This window comes from Microtus oregoni, unplaced genomic scaffold (genome assembly GCF_018167655.1).
Source record: "Microtus oregoni isolate MIOR12 unplaced genomic scaffold, Mior012 000056F_ref0000123, whole genome shotgun sequence".
Taxonomy (NCBI): Eukaryota; Metazoa; Chordata; class Mammalia; order Rodentia; family Cricetidae; genus Microtus; species Microtus oregoni.
The window spans coordinates 4,251,106-4,268,410 of NW_024543832.1; the positions used below are offsets into that span (position 1 = coordinate 4,251,106).

Sequence of the window (17,305 nt, forward strand, 5' to 3'; positions counted from 1 at the left end):
CAGCTGCTGATATTTCAAAGGCACCAACAGCCTTACCTTTAAAATTATTTACAGACAAACCTATATGGGTTAAGCAATGGCCTTAAGCAATATAGAAACTGCATGCTTTAGAACAGCTGGTACAGAAGCAACTAGATACTTAGAATATTGAAGAATCAACCAGCCCTTGGAATTGTTCTCTATTCGTTGTTAAAAAGAAATCTGGAACATGGGAATGGTAACACATCTAAGAGCTGTTAATAAGGTGATTGAGCTGATGGGCTCACTACAGTCTGGAATTCATTTGCCTTTTCTATTGCCTAAAGAATGACCTCTTGAATCTAAAATGTCTGAAAGACACTTAAGGAAATGCTCAACATCTTTAGCCATCAGAGAAATGCAAATTAAAACAACTCTGAGAGTACATCTTACACCTGTAAGAATGGCCAAGATAAAAATCACTGATGACAGCTTATGCTGGAGAGGTTGTGGGTGAAGGGAATGCTCCTACATTGCTGGTGGGAGTGAAAACTGGTATAGCCCCTTTGGATATCGGTATGACAATTCTCAAAAAATTAGGAAACAATCTTCCTAAGACCCAGCAATATGGCTTTTGGCTATATACCCAAAGGATACTCAATTGTACCACAAGGACATATGCTAACCTATATTCATAGCAGCATTGTTTGTCATAGTCAGAAGCTGGAAACAACCTAAATGCCCCTCAACTAAAGAATGGATTAAGAAAATGTTGTACATTTACACAATAGAATACTACAAAGCATAAGAAAATAATAACATCTTGAAATTTGCAGGCAAATGGATAGATCTAGAAAACATCATATTGAGTTAGGTAACCCAGACCCAGAAAGACAAATATCATACTTACTCACTCATAAGTAACTTTTAGACATAAAGCAAAGAAACCAGCCTACAACTCACAATCCCAGAGAACCTAAACTACAATGAGGACCCTAAGAGAGACATACATGGATCTAATCTGATTGGGAAGTAGAAAAAGACAAGATCTCCTAAATAAATTAGGAGCATGGGGACCATGGGAGATTGTTGAAGAGGAGTGGAGAGGAAGAGAAGGGAGCAAAATGTATAGCTAAATAAAATCAATAAAAAAGAACAGCCTCTTAATAGTTATTGATTTAAAAGATTGCTTCTTCGCTATAGCTTTACAAGAAAAAGACAAAGAAAAATATTCCTTCACAGTGCCTACTTATAATAATTCTCAGTCTGCTAAAAGATATCAATGGAATGAGTAAATTTCCATGGGGAATGTTAAATAGCCTCACCGTGTACTAATATTTTGTAAGTCAGTCATTGGAAATGATATATAAACCATTTGCTGAAGCTATAGTTTACCATTACATGGATGACATTTTACTATCGGATTCAAATATAGACACTTTAAAAGGAATGTTTGAAAAAAATAAAGAAAATTTTATCTGTTGTGGACTAAAAATAGCACCTGAAAAAATACAGAGAGAAGCTTCCATTGTAACCTATAAGATAGGTTTACAATTAATTAGATCCCAAAGGTGCAAATTAGGAGAGATCAATTGTAGACTCTTAATGATTTCCAAAGATTGCTAGGAGACACTTCCCATATATGGGGCACTATTGGGATATGCTCTGATGACCTGATTAATTTAAACAAAACCTTAGATGGTGACAAAGACTTAAATAGTCCCAAGAAATTATTGGGTGAAGGAGAGAGAATTGGCTTTGGTTGAAGAGAAATTACAGAAGGCACATGTGGAATGTGTGACTCTGAATCTTAGCTGCATTCTTGTCCTGCTACTTTTCAAACCCTCCCCTACAGGAATTTTAATGCAGAGGGAGGACAGTACCCTAGAATGGATCTTTTAACCACATAAACCTAGTAAAAAATTAAAAACTTATGTGGAAAAGGTCTGTGAGTTAATTCTAAAAGGAAAATTGAGACTTTGTCAATAAGCAGGAATAGATCTAGCAGAAATTACAATACCTTTTAGTAATGATGAAATTGACAAATTATGGGAAGAAAGTGAACCCTGGAAAGAACTTGTGGTATTTTGGGGGCGAGTGATTGACAACTATCTCTAAAACAAAGGAATTTGACTTATAAAGAGAACTAATTGGATTCTTCCTCACATTGTATGGGGTACACATCAATAACTGGAGTCCCTGCATTCTATACTAATGCAGGTAAATCAGGAAAGGCAGGTTACAAATCAGAAAATTTAAGTAATGTGGATCAAAGTCCTTATGATTCTGTCCAAAAGTCAGAATTATATATGTTATCCTTATGGTACAAAGGAACTTTAAAGAGATTCTTTAAGAACCTCTCGACATAGTTACCAATTCAAAATATGGAGAAAGAGTTGTTTTGCATATTAAAATGACTGAATTTATACCAGGTGATATAGAATTGACTTTATTATTTATTCAGTTACAAGATACAATCAAGAATAGGAGTCATTCCTTATACATAACACACATCCAATCTCAGATGGGTCTGCACAAGGTATTGAAGAAATCAATCAATTATTGATTGGAAATGTGATGAAGGTCTCAGAATATCATTTTAAAAGTCATGCCATTAAATAACAAAGGTTTAAAAAAGACTTTACCATCATGTGGCACCATGCCAAAGAAAATATAAGGAAATGTCCTACTTGTTCTTCATACAACCAGACACCACCACCTGCAGGAAGTAATCCAAAGGGTACTCAAATAATAATGCTAAGATCTTGTTGTAGTCTGAAGCTAGTTTTGGAGTTGGGGTGTGACTCTTTCCTTCTCTAAACCCAAATTTTCTTATTAAAGTAAAATCCAAAATCTCTGTCTTATGTCAGAAGAATTACCTGATATTGGACAGAAGTAAAACAAAAATTTAAAGACTGTTGTATTGCCACTAATCTTTTAATCCTTTCATTTTATATTGACTCTAACAACTTTTCTTATGGTATAAATTTTATGACATATGTTCTAAACTTTTCATCATGATATTAATGATTATATAGAGTAATAACAACTTCCAGAAAAAGGTTTCATCCACCTTCCTGTACATGATTTTGGGTTTGAGTCTCTATCAGTTTTTGGCAGTGAACCATGAACGTATCTGACAGTAACCTTTGAATTCTTCAAAAAAAGGATGGGGCCCTACAATGATGATTCCTCCAGGGCTACGATAACACCATTAAGCTGAAAACACAACCTATAGATCAACTTTTGACTACAAACTGCTCAGAACAATTTTGAGGTGACTGCCTTAGATGATCCAGCCTAGCCAGGACATTAGATGAGTCATGAACTTTTTCATAGACTGGACAACAAATGATACAGCTACCTCTCCTAGGACTTGACAATTAACCCAAAGTTTTCTTTCCAGGATCCCCTAAAGATATCATGGCCCCAGAGAGCAGGAAGTAAATTTAAGTATACAACACCCACATTCCCAGAGGTGGGATACATGGTTTTAGAACATTAAATGGGTTGTGGATATTTTTCATTGTTTAGGGGTGTTGGTTACAAGTTGTTATTGGTTAAGGCCAGGAGGAACGTTGAACAGAGAATATTAGATTCAGAGTCCTTGTTTTGAGAAGAAAAAAACGGGGAATATAATTATAATAGGATAAAAGATACATTACTGAATCTATTCTTAAAAGAAAACAGGGAAGATATAGATGGATATGATAAGAAAAAAAGCTAGATTATGGAATCTACTTTAAAAAAGCAACTATTAGCTTCAAATGTTTTGCATTGGACTTTTGTATATTTTATAAAATGTTGTATATTGATACAAATTTGAGATTAATTTTGTTAGAATGTACTGTTCATACATTTCTACTCTTGTCAAGGTTATTATACCTCTATAACTGATTTAACAATGTAATGCAAATTTCTAGTCTTTGAAACTGATTATTACCAGCTGTTTAGTATAATAAGAAAATGCAGTAATGGACGTAATGGCCAGGGATGCTGTCATGCCCATCCACTTACATGTGATTGGTGTTAAGCCACTCTGGAGGTTGTGTCTGGGTAGGTCTGGAATAGACTTCCTCCTTTGAGTTGCTGAAGAACAAGTCCCCTCCTGCTTTTGACATCAGCCTCTCATTGCCCCTTTGAAGGCAACAGACTTACTATGCCGTTGCATGGGTCCAGGGAGTAGGGTACTGTGGAACCAGCATTTTCTGAGTTTTTCTTGAAGACTATTATTTGTGCTCTATGTGGGGATGCTCTTTCCTCCTCTTTGCCTTAATTTGAGTCAGATTATAAACATAGAGCAGATTGTCTGTCCCAGCCTGCTGCACAGATGTGCTGAGCCTTGTTTCTCTGCCTGGAGCTGTCCAATGTGGGGTGCTAATTAGAGATCCTTTGAGTGGAGCCCAACAGGTTGCATTGGAGTGAGAAGAAGGATGCTGCAGGCACATTAACGAGCATTCGGATATGAGCCCTGGCCTCCGGTGCAGTGACCCGGCCCCGTGTGCAGACTCCTGAAAGGCAGAGTGGTGGAGCCTGTAACTGATTCGTCACCTGATTTGTGGGGAATGGCTGGAGCGGCTGCTCTTGTGGCAGTGTTCTTGCTCATGTGCTCCCCCCCTCCCCCTTACTTTTTGTTTTCTAAAAGAAGACCAGTTGATTTCAGCTAGTCTTGCACACAGAACTAAACAATTTGAATGATAGCTAGAGTTATATCATTTTGGGAACAATAACAACAGCAGAAGGAGAGTCTAAGAGGTGACAGTGAAACTCTTTTGTCTGAAGAATCAAGACTCAAAAGGTGAAATGATCTGTTAAAGTTTTCACATAGAAGCTGCTCTGGGATCTATAGCCAACATGTTCTGATCCCTAGCTTCCTGTAGAAGAAGTCTGTGCCATGGTGTGGCAAAACAGCTTGGTTGGTGACATGCTTCCTGCAAAAGCATAAGAACCTGAATCTATATACCTGGCATCCATGTAAAAGAGCAGGAATGGTGACACATTCCTGTAATTCCAAAGATGAGTAGGAGGAGACAGGAGCATCCTTGAGGCTTTCTGGCCAGTTAGTCTTACCAAATTAGTGAAGTCCATGTTCAGTGAGATTTTTTTTTTGTCTCAAAATACCATAGTGGAGAAAGTAATAAAAGAAGACCCCCAGGCTAAGCTCTGGCCTCCATATACACATGCACATATGTGTATACACACAGAGACATGTTCTCTCCCTCTCTCAAGTAGGATTTAGACAGTAAACAGTCAAGGCTAGGAAAGGAAGAGGCTTCTGACCTTGAGGCCATCAGTTGGAATCTCTGTTGAAGAAGAGGTGTGTTTGCAGCAAAGCTATCCTCCTGAGCCACAGCAAACACCCACACTGCAGCAATTCCCATATTTCTTTAGAGACGATGTACAAATGGTCGCTCGGCAATAAGATCCCTCAACATCAGCAGCCACCAGAGGAATGCAAGCAAAGCAAAAGAATAAACAAAACAAACAGAAGGTGGTGATACCCTACCTCCCAGACACAAGTACGGCTGGTATAAGTAACTATGAGGACAATGTGATGACAATGTTGTAGAGAAACTGCTCCGTTCTTTGTTTGGTAGGGCTGCAAAACAAGCTGGCAGCTCCTGAAATATTAAATATTTTGAGTGATAATATGACCCTATGAATTAATCTGTTAGACTTATACCCAAGTGAACCAAAATATGTCCATTTCCCAGACTTGGCAGCTTACAGTGATCTAACAGCATTATTCAAAGCGACCCAGAGTGAAAGACTGCCTGGGTGTCCTTCATCTGGTCCGTGATACATTAGAATATGGTAACATTGTATAGAGGAGGCTCACTCAGCCCTGAGGAGGATGGGGACCTTGGCATGAGCTGTAAAGTGGGCCATATGCAAATGGCCATATTCCATGAGGGTCCATTTACAGAAACATCTGCAGAGGAACATGCTCTCAGATGCAGAATGTAAAACTGCGGTTGTCTGGGCTGGTGATAAAGAAATGGAGACCTGCACCATGTTTGGATTGGGCCATGTTCTGGAGTTATTTAGTGGTGAGGTTTGCACATCTGTAAACACATTAAAAATCACAGAACTGTATGATTGCATGGCCTGGTACATCTCAAGAGAGCTGCTACTTAAAACCATTGCTGCAGTAATTATAAAGCGTGGGGCTGGGCCAATAAACAATGCTCATATGTCAGAGATGCTAGGTGCCACTGGGCCATGAGGATGGAGCCCAGGCCCCCTGAGCACAGGCTGATGGATATCTCACTCTAACCTTGTCTCATCTTCTCCTCTAGGGTGAGGACTCTTTCCCTGATAACATCCTGACCTATGTGGCTCACACTTCTGCACTGACCTATCCTGCAACACGGGTTAAGTATCCTGACAACCTTTTGCAGCCACTTAGCAGGCTCCAGCCAGATGAACTCAGCCCCAAGGTAGATAGTGATGTGGACAAACAGCAACTGATTGCTGCCCTTGGTGCCTACACTGCCCAGAGGCCTCCCGGAGAAAACAATCCAGGGCCACAGTACCTTCTACATAATCCCGTGAGATCATCGAGACCCTTCTCAGCACCTGCTGCTTCTCAGAGATGGTCTTTCCCTCCGGGAGACTCCAAAGATTCCCTCAGCATGGGAGATGGTGAGTGTTTGGAGCCCTGCTCTCACTACATTGGCCTTGATGATTTCTTCTTGGAGGGCATTTCCCTTACACATCTCTTATAGACACATTGTGACAAAGGGATCTTAGATAAACCCAGGGTCCCTATGGGTGAGAAGAATCCTACCGCAGGGATACCCACAACATCTGGGGAAGAGGCAAGTGCTCTGGGTATAGATGGCTGGCTTAGCTTCTGCCTCTGAAGGCTGGCCCCAGGGCTGTGCCATCTACACAATAGGAATGCTGTTAGGTATTCCATACCATGTCATTCTTGGCGGCCAAATCCATAACTGACTCAGATATGGTTAAGTGGTTAATCCTCAGGGTGTCCAGTCTGTGGTTAGTCCAACCCACAATGCAGTGGTGTGTAGTGCAGACCTCAATGCGGCCCTTGTCGGTGCTGTGGTTTTTAGCCTCTGGGTAAGAGTGATGAGCTTTTGTGGCTATCTTCAGGCTGTTGGGGTGCCTATGGGCAATGACAGCTTAGGCACTTGCTGGAACCCTGACTGCTCTTTGGGCTGATGGGAGAGGGGGAGTTGATTGGGGGAGGAGGAGGGAAATGGGAGGCGGTGATGGGGAGGAGACAGAAATCTTTAATAAATAAATAAATACAAGAAAAAAATAAAGTTCTGGTAGAATTCTGCTCTGAAAAAAAAAAGTTTCCTGGTGGGGTGGGTCACCAAGCCTTTATGGCAAGCTCTGGCTTCAGCATCCACATACAGTTCAGGGACTGGAAAGTTTCCCAGTCTCTTGATATGCTGAGCCAATCCTAGGGGGAAAAACACTCCATCCCCAATTCTCTCCTTCAAACATTCAGGGGAATAAGTAGTGAGTGTTTGCTATCCCACTCCCTGCCCCCATTATGACCCCTGGGCCCCGCGAAGGCACTGCATCACAATCTTCATTGGTGCTTGTGTTGGACAGCTACGTTGTTTGCAGAGTGAATGAATGAGTGGACGCATCTGCAAATTATCCCAGTTGTTGCTCACTCAGCCTCCAAAAGCTGTGCTAGCATCAGCCTGGTTTTCCACGAGAGCAAATCCCTTCAGAGCTCAATGGTGGTGCCCAACCAAACATTTGGGTCACTCCAGAGAAAGCTTGCTTTGTCAAGAACGCCTAAATAGCAACTAAACACTATTGAGTTTTTTTGCTTTGGCTTTCAGGTCCTGGGCTTTGGTCATTAAAGTCACAGATTGCATTCCTTTTATATATGTATATATAATCAGCATATAGTGGGGAAGACAATGCCCCAGTTAGACATTTTATATCACCAAGTGAAGCCTGCAGTGCCAGAAATGGACTACATTCACCTTGGGGATGGAGCTTGGTAAAAGATTGTTGGTTGTGTGCCCAACCAACTATTAAAAAAGGAGGGAAGGGAGTGGGATCTGGGATTGGTATGTAAAACGATAAAAGATAGTTGTTGCAGGGAGAGGGCCCACTTGTTCATCCTGGCTGCCCGGCTAGCTTAGCCCCGAAATAACTACACAGAAATTATATTAATTAACCCATTATCTCTAGTCTCTTATTGACTAACTCTCACATCTTGATTTAACCCATTTCTATTAATCTGTACATCGCACGTAGCAGTGGCTTACCAGGAAAGATTCAACATGCCTGTCTCTGGCAGTTCCATGGTGTCTCTTTGACTCTGCTTTCTTCCTCCCAGAATTCAGTTCTGTCTTCTCTCCCTACCTAAATTCTGCCCTATTAGACCAAGGCAGTTACTATATTCATTAACCAATACAAGAAAATCACAGAGGGGACTCTCACATCAGACAGTTTGAGAAGAAAATAAAATTATATATTAAAAATAACAAGTATATAATCTTACATAAGAAATATATAAGAACATTCTGTTTCACCCATGACGTGTGAGGGGTCTCCGTACTTTGCAGGACACATAAGGTTCTTCTGTGAGTTCTGTAACTAGGTAGCAGCTGTCTACCTGTCTTGTTCCTTACTCAACACTTAGGCTGTTTCTCTCCAAGGCTCTGAACAAAAGCTTTAGTGATAGAAATTTCTTCATTCATTTTTTTTTTTTGTTTTTGTGTTACAGTTTCTAAATTTAAGAGCTAGTCAGATGCTCATTGTGTAAGAGTTCTTATTGCACAGGCATGAGCACCTGAATTCAGATACTAGAACCCATCTAAAAAGCTGTGCTTGGTCAGAGGTGTGCCTGCACACCCAGCATTGTGGGGACAGAGACAAGAGAATGCTTGGGGCCAAATGGCCTACCTCCAGGTTTGCTGGGAAATTTTGTCTCAAGACAATAAAACTGAAAGTGGTGGAGCAAGTCACCTGAGATCCTCCTCTGGTTTCCATGTATGCACACAAGCATGCACATGTACACACAGGCACGCACATGTACATACAGGCATGCACATATGCACACAGGCATGCATATGCACACACAGGCATGCACATGTATACACAGGCATGCACACACAGGCATGCACTTACACACACAGGCATGCACATGTATACACAGGCATGCACATGTGCACACAGGCATGCATATGCACACACAGGCATACACATGTACATACAGGCATGCATATGCACACAAAGCATTCATATGCATATGCACACAGGCATGCATATGCACACACAGGCATGCACATGTATACACAGGCATGCACATGTGCACACAGGCATGCATATGCACACAAAGCATTCATATGCACATGCACAAACAGGCATACATTTGCACACACAGGCATGCACTTACACACACAGGCATGCACATGTACATACAGGCATGCACATATGCACACAGGCATGCACTTACATAAAGCAATTTCACTTCAATTCTCCCATTCTTTACCAAGACCACTTAAAATATGTAATATTTCCTTCTTTTCCACATGACCACAAGACATAAAATGAAATTCTTGAATGCCAAATCCTATGAAAACATGTTATAAAGGAATGGCTGCCTGTCCCAGACTACATTTTTCATGTTCCTTTGAGAGATAAATGATACTTAACTTTGATATACTTCTCAAATTATAGAAAGCAATTTTTACATTGTTGGATTATTTTAGTAAATATAGACAACACGCTGAGGTAGATGTTCATGTGTCTTGGTGGGAACCCAAATGAGGATAGAATAAGACAATAACTGAATTTTCTGAATCTTTTGAAACTAAGCAACCATTAAATGGGCTTTACCAACCAAACAGACTGTATGCCCTCTAAACAAAATGGCACAGTCACTTGTTCAGGATGACAGTGAGGGTGTTAAAGGTGAGGATGCTAATGGGGATGATGATGATGGAGGTGATTGATGGATGGTGATGGAGCAATGATAATAAAGGTAGTGGTGATGATGGTGATGGTGATGGTGATGCTGGTGTTGGTGGTCATGATGATGGTGAAGGTGGTTAGAAAGGAAGCACGATTAGGTTATCATGGTGATGATGATAATGATGGAGTGATAGTGATTATGGTAAAGGTGATGATTATGGTGAGTGTGGTGGTGATGGTAAGGATGGCGATGGAGTGAGGATGGTGAATGTGGGGTGGTAAAAGTGAGGCTGATAGTAAAGATGAGGATGAAGATGGTCAAGATGGTAAGGGTGAAGATGGAATGATGGGGAAGATGGTGGAGGATGATGACGTGGGGAGCATACAAGGCAAGGTACATGTTGATGTGACTACAATATCCTTTCTACATACTAAGGAGCAAAAGCTATTATGTGTGTTTCACAGCTTTCTCACTGAGGCAATATTGCAGTGAAGCTATCTGCATGCTATCACTCACTCAGTAAAGCATGGAACATTTTGTTTGGGTGACCCTGCAAAGACAGGTCAGGCCCACACAGCTGTGCATGCAGAATCACTGTGAGGTGACCTCCTGTTTCAGGACTATACATCTGATGTTCTGACATTTCCTGTAATTGCCCTGCTAGAGCCCACATGGAGCATTGAAAGCAACTTAAAATGTCATTATTAGCTAGCTAGAGCTCGGAGATCTGCAGTGCAATGGACAGAACAGAAGAAGGCTGCTTTGATGGCACCTTCCAGCAGGGCAGCTGGATTTTGAAGAGAATAATTTTCCAATGCAGGCCATCCTTAAGTGTTGTAGGAAAAGGTTGCTTGTTCATTTCTGGTTGCCTAGAACCTAAATAATTACACAGAAATAGTATTAATTAAATCATTGCTTGGCTATTAGCTTTAGCTTTTTATTGGTTAGGTCTTACATCCTAAACTAGCCCTTCTTCATTAATCTGTGTATCACCAAGTGGCTGTGGCTTACCCAGTAAAGTTCCATCCCCAGCGTCTGTCCCTGGCAGGGCTACAAGGCATCTCTCGACTCTGTCTTCTTTCTCTCATCATTCAGTTTAGTTTTCCCCCACCTAGCTCTACTCTACCCTATCACAGGCCAAGCCAGCTTCATTAACCAATAAAAGCAACACATAGACAGAAGGACCTCCCACACCACTTAAGGGTAGCAGTGCTGCCTTTGTGATTCTCAGTACAGACATAAGATGCCCATGTATGGTTTGCATCAGTTATGTGGAGATGCTTCCATTATGTGCTACTGAATCCCTGTTTGCTAGCCAGCGATCTAGAACCTTCCATGGTGTCCTCCAAGTGTTCTAAAAGCTATCATTCACTATATGGATACCTAAGAAAATTAGGTATTGTAGATGAGACAGTGGTTGTAGAAGGTATGCTGTATTTCGTCTCGAAGATGAAAGTGTGTGTTTCATAACCCCACTACAGCTGTGGACATGACTGTTGGTTGTGCCTCCTTTAACTGACCTTCATCTTCAGGAGCACAGGTCTTGAAGGGCAGTATGCATGGTCCATATGCATGGTCCAAGTTTCCTCTCTGTGTCTGGTGAGATGAGAAAGAGCTGGCTGGGGACAACTGGAGAGTATGCTTCTGAACTGTTGGATGTCAGAGCAGAGGGTGAGGACAGCATCCTTCTGGATGGCCATGCTGAGCACTGGTCACCCGGGAGATAACCTCCCTGCTTCCCAGCAGTCAGTGCTTTCAGAGCTTCATTCAGGCAAGAACCACTGAGAGGCTACAGGAGGTTGGATAGACATCCTAGATCCCACAGGCAAGTGTGGTAGGGCTGAGCTTGACCTGGGTCTGGAGATTCTAGAACATCTTGCTTTTCCATATGGTGATGCCTGTCTGGAAGAATCAACTCCATTGGTTGTAAACCTTTGGGATTTCTGTAAGTGGCGGGAGTACCTGACACTGCTTCTAGCAGCACTAGAGCAAGACAGCATGTCATGGAGGGAGCTCGGGCTGCCGTGAGCTCCTCCTACCTTCAGTCCCATTCTCAGTCCCGCTTTTTGAGCACTAGCTGTGTATGTTCCTCTCTTTCTGTCCCATGTCACATCCAGTCTGGCAGAAGATGCTCTGCTTTAGACAGACTTTATTGGCCTTTGTTCTCCTCTCCTCACCAGTGCTGCTCAACCTGCCCTACCATTGACCTGGAGGTCATATGTGACCATCCTCCTTTGGCCTCCCTGCCTAGACCTTGTTTCCATGCTGCAGGAAACTCGGATGGGCTTCTTGGTCCTGAAATTTCCTGTGGTGTGTATGAGCCCATACAGTTTGCATCATCCCACCTCATCCCTCCCGCCATGTATTGCTAACTCTTGCCCTTGCTTGCTGCCTTTTAGACATCCTGAACTCTTTTCTTTTCTTGCAGTGGAAAAGCAGTGAGCCCTGATGTTGGTTGCAGGGATGCTCAGGAATTTTTGAACTAGGGACAGGCATCAGGAAATGTCCCTGCAAGGGTCTAGGACTGAGCGTCACAGCTGGCCTGATGCTGAGGAGGCATCAGTCACCAAGTCAAGGCTTCAGTCTTTGGAGTTCCTGGGAGAGGTTGTGCAAGTTGGCGAGGGAGAACAGATACTTGCCCCATGCTTTCGGAGGCTCTGGAGGGGGAGCACTCTTGCAGATTGGCCTGCTGGCTGTTGATGCTCACTAGAGCCATGGGGTTTATTCAGTACTTGAAAAAAAAAGCTGTCAGTCATCTACAAATGTATTTTCCCAACATGGAAAGTGCACTCAAAGCATGTGTTGGTCTCACATCCTGGTGCCCATGCCTGCAGAGAGCAGCAATTTTCCAATACTTAGCCTCTTGATTTAAGGATTGCATTGACTCATCTTTATACCTGTTCCAAGGACACCGACCAATTACATTTTATATACTTATTGTGAGGTTAACATACATCTAGAAATTGTTTTGATTACTTTTTATGCTTTTAAAAATTTGTTATTATTTTTTTTATTTAGTTTATATCTAACCTCAGTTTTCCCTCCATCCTTTCCTCCCATTCCCTCACCCGTCCTTCCTCTGACCTCCCTGCCCCCATCTGGCCTCTGGGAAGGCCTCCCATGAGAATCTGCAAAGCAAGGCACATCAAGTTGAGGCAGGACCTAGATCCTCCTGCATCAAGACTGGGTTAGGTAACCCAGCATGGGGAATAGCGTCTCAAAAGCCAGCTAATGTGCCAGGGACAGGCCTTGATTCTACTAGGAGCCTGACATGCAGATCAAGTTACACAACTGTTGCACACACTCAGAGGACCTACATTGGTCCCATGGAGGCTCCCTATCTGTTGGTCCAGTTTATGAACTTCCAGGAGCCCAAGTCAGCTCTCTCTTGATCACCTATGCTCATAGAGGCAGAATTTAATTTTTGAGAAGGTTCCATGAGGTGCTGAGAGGAAAGTATATTCTTTTATGTTTAGATGGAATGTTCTATACAGCCCCTTTGGATATCAGAATGGTGATTTCTCAGAAAATTAGGAAACAACCTTCCTCAAGACCCAGCAATTACCACTTTGGGGTATATATTCCAAAGGATGCTCAACCATGCCACAAGGACGTGTGCTCAACTATGTTCATAGCAGCACTGTTTGTCATAACCAGAACCTGGAAACAACCTAGATGTCCTCAACAAATGAAGGGGTAAAGAGAATGTAGTATATTTACACAATCAAATATTACTCAGCTATAAAAAACAATGACATAATGGAATGTACCTGCAAATGAATGGGAAGAAAAAAAATCATCCTGAGTGATGTAACTCAGATCCAGAAAGACAAACATGGTATTTATTTACTCATAAGTAGGTATTTGTTGTAAAGGATAACCAGGCTACAATCCACAGACCCAGAGGGGCTGGGTAACAAGGAGGGCCCAAAGAGGGGCACGTGGATTTCCCTGGGAAGGGGAAAGAGAAGAGATCTCCTGAGTAAACTGGGGGCAAGATGGGGGGGGGAGACAGGAACATGAGGGACTGGACTGGGTAGATTGGAAGCAGGAGGGAGGGGAGAGTAATGAAGAGATGTCCTGTTGGGGGGCATTTGGGAGTTATGAAGAAACCTGGTGCCAGGGAAACTCTGAGAAATCCACAAAGATGACCCCAGCTAAGACTCTTAGAAATAGCATAGAGGGTGCCTGAACTGGCCATCTCCTGTAATCAGATTGGTGACTACCTTAATTGTCATCAGAGAGTCTTCATCCAGTAACTGATGGAAGCAGATGCAGAGACCCACAGTCAATCTCTAGGAGTCCTGTTGAAGAAAGGGAGAGGGATTGTATGAATCAGGGGTGAGGGTCAAGGTCATGTTGGAGGAACCCACAGATTACTTATTATTCTATCTCATTTTCAGATTTTGTTAATGTCCTTTGAACACCCAAATTACACTTTCGCTTTCACAACTCAGACTCTAAAGTGAAACAGTAATCTCTCCACACCATAAAATGCGATTTGGATTTTAGCTTTTTAAAAATTAATAAATTAACTGGGCTATCTTTGTTTGTTAATAAAACCAAGTAATACATTTGAAAATCTGTTTCAAAAGGTAGAGTTTTAGACATTGCATATTTTAAAGGTTTCTAGTGAGTTTGGAAAGATGTTTGTCATATTTGTTTATGTCACCCTGTCAGTTTGCAGGGTGAAATTCATGCAGTGGTGCACAAATAGATTATTTTGCAAAAGTTTGGAGGCCATGTAGTTGAAATTCAGGAAAGGAAGATGCTTAATAAACACTGAAATATGTGACAGGCTGGGTGACAAGCCAGCCTGAATACTTGTCTGTTTTAAGAGAAAAAATGGTGGTGGGGAATGGCACTCAGTCATCACATGGGGCTGGTTTTCTTTTCTGAACCGGACCTGTTGTAAGTCCAATTGACCTCTAATGCCAGATCCTCGTGCCTCAGCCTCGGAAGTGTAGCAATCACAGGACTGGGACCATGCCTGGCTCTCACAGGATCCTAATGGTTGGCATTGCAAATAAATCAAGTTTACCAGTCATGTCCACTGGCTGAGTCTTTCTAGATTCAAAATATTTTGGGGTATGTATGGATGTGTATATGTGTATGTCCTATATGTGTGGTGAGTATATGTTTATATGTGCATACATAAGTTATATGTGTATGGTATATGTGTGCATGTGGTATGTATGTATATATGTGAACAATATTGTAGTCTTCCAAAATCTTATGCCCTTAATTTTCAATATTTTCTTGCTTGTATTTACTCCTGGGCTCTGAACTTAATGGTTGCCCAATATAAGTTGACAAACTGGATGGTTGGAATGGGTGGATGGGCAGTGTGTAGGTGAAAGGATACTGGAGTGGATAAGTGGGTAGATGATGAACACATACATGGGTATGGGTTCTGGCAGCTCTGTGCTTACAGGTCAAGCAAAGGCCTGCACATGCCTAGCTCTTCTGGCTTTAGCGTGGTGAGTTCCATGTCTCCTTCCTCCTTGTCTACCTGCAAAGCCTCTCATGTTGAGTCCATGCCAGTTTCTAGAGCTGGATGCTCTCCTTGTCCCCAGTTCCATACAAAGCTGAGCTCAGTCTTGACAAGGTCCTAGACCACACACACTGTGATTCTTTTCCTTCTCATCAAGAAGAGAGAGTGTGTGCATTGCCATGATGTGACTGTCTTTGTGACCTTTGAAGGAAGTGGGAGTGAGGAACTCTGTAATGAAAACACCATGCATCTGTCTGCTCCCTTCCTCAGGTGGAGTATGACTATAAGTCACAATGACATCTTGTTACTCCTGACTGATCCCATATGCTTCCCTCTTGGAGTAGCTTAGAGAGATTCCCCAGAGACCAGAAAACGTACCTACCTGCTATGTGGCAATGCAACTGAAAGTGTACTGTAGGCTCACATTCCTCCTTCAGGAGAGCTTCAACCAGGGAAAAGTCAACTGTGCATGACTTTGTAATGGGCTCACCCCAAGGTCGCTAAATGCCCATCTTTGTAATGGGCTCACCCCGGGGTCTCTAAATGCCCATCTTTGGAGGTGCTCTCAGCGGTAAGACTTGTTCTAACCTGATATGCCATCCTTCTGCATCCATGAAGATCCAGAGTCAGGGCAATGGAACAGACTTAGTGGGCTGCATCTCCGGATCTGTGGTGTGGTGTCAGGGGCCCTCTGGTCCCAGGCATGGTGCACATGACTCTGCTTTGGGAGTGTGGAGTAGGTGTGACAGTTTCTGGGAGCTCTATGGTGACAGACGTGCCCCATGTACCTGCACTGCTTTTGTGTCTAGAGCCCATCTCTGCCTGTTGATGGGAGGAGGAGATTAGCAGCACTGTTAGAGTATGTAATTTTAGCTTAAAAAATTAAAGTCTGGAAAACACAAAAAGCCTGCATTCCTTATTTGTAGGAATCAGATTCTCCTACTCCACTAAGGTTAAGGACTAGTGTGAGACCCAGCGTGCATCTCGGTGGTCTCTGTGACTGGCAGCACTGTTAGTGTACCTCAGGAAGTGGAGACACAGAACCAAACTTTCAGACACAGCCTCTGGATAAAGATGCTAGAACTGAACACTCACAAGATGAACAAAAGAAATCTGGGTTTTCCTTGAAACTGGAGAAGTTGGACTCAATCAGACTTAGAGTTTGCTATTCTACTGTTAAGATGGAACTTGCATATAAGCAGATACATGGGCTGAAGTGTGTACAGGATGAGCTCTGTGATGTGTGCTTAGGAGACCACCTGTAACACCACATAGAACCACTCCTGTCTGCACATTCCCTATGCACCCTGCTGACGCTTGCTGTTCTGAAGGAACACCTGAAGGATGTCCCTTGAGACCATTAGTGACTCTTCCTGTCCAGTCAGGTGGACTGTGGGATCATGGCACTTCTGCCCACCCCAGCCTGCTCCTCTCTGTCTACCCCAGTATTGGTCCTCTCTGACTCTGAGTGGACACATAATCTAGCTGTCGTTTCTGCCCTCTGGGAGGGTGGCACCTCTGATGAAGAGCACATGAACTGTGGAGTTCACTCCCCTCCAGTCACATAGACAGCCTCTGTTTTTCTATGCACCTCCAAAATATGTGCTTTCTTCCCCATTGGCTGGGGTAAGGGTAAGGACTACACATCTTTTCATTGGCTGCTTATCTGTATTCTTTTGGGAATTCCATGTTCTGTTTTCTTTGCCCCCCACTTTTTGCATGCATGTGGTGTTTGTGTGTGTGAGAGGGTGATTGTGGATACATCTGCAGCACCACCCAGTAGCTATTCTGTAAGTAATGTTGGTCCCCTTTGTGTCTGAAGGGTATGTCCCCTGGCTACAGACTTCTGAGTTTAAAGTTCTTGATTAGAGATCCAAGCATGCCATTCATCTGTATAATACCAAAGAGAAAAATCTCACTGATGCCTGAGGCCCCATTCT

The 17,305-nt window shown here is 42.6% G+C and overlaps 1 protein-coding gene across 1 annotated transcript in view; it reads left to right on the forward strand.

Moving 5' to 3' along the window:
• Window positions 1-17,305, forward strand: part of Ptprn2 (protein tyrosine phosphatase receptor type N2) — a 744,114-nt gene that overhangs the window by 314,480 nt on the left and 412,329 nt on the right. The window contains exon 6 of the mRNA XM_041638770.1: window positions 6,258-6,603. Coding sequence (XP_041494704.1) covers window positions 6,258-6,603 — 346 coding nt within the window. The remainder of the gene's footprint in view (window positions 1-6,257; window positions 6,604-17,305) is intronic.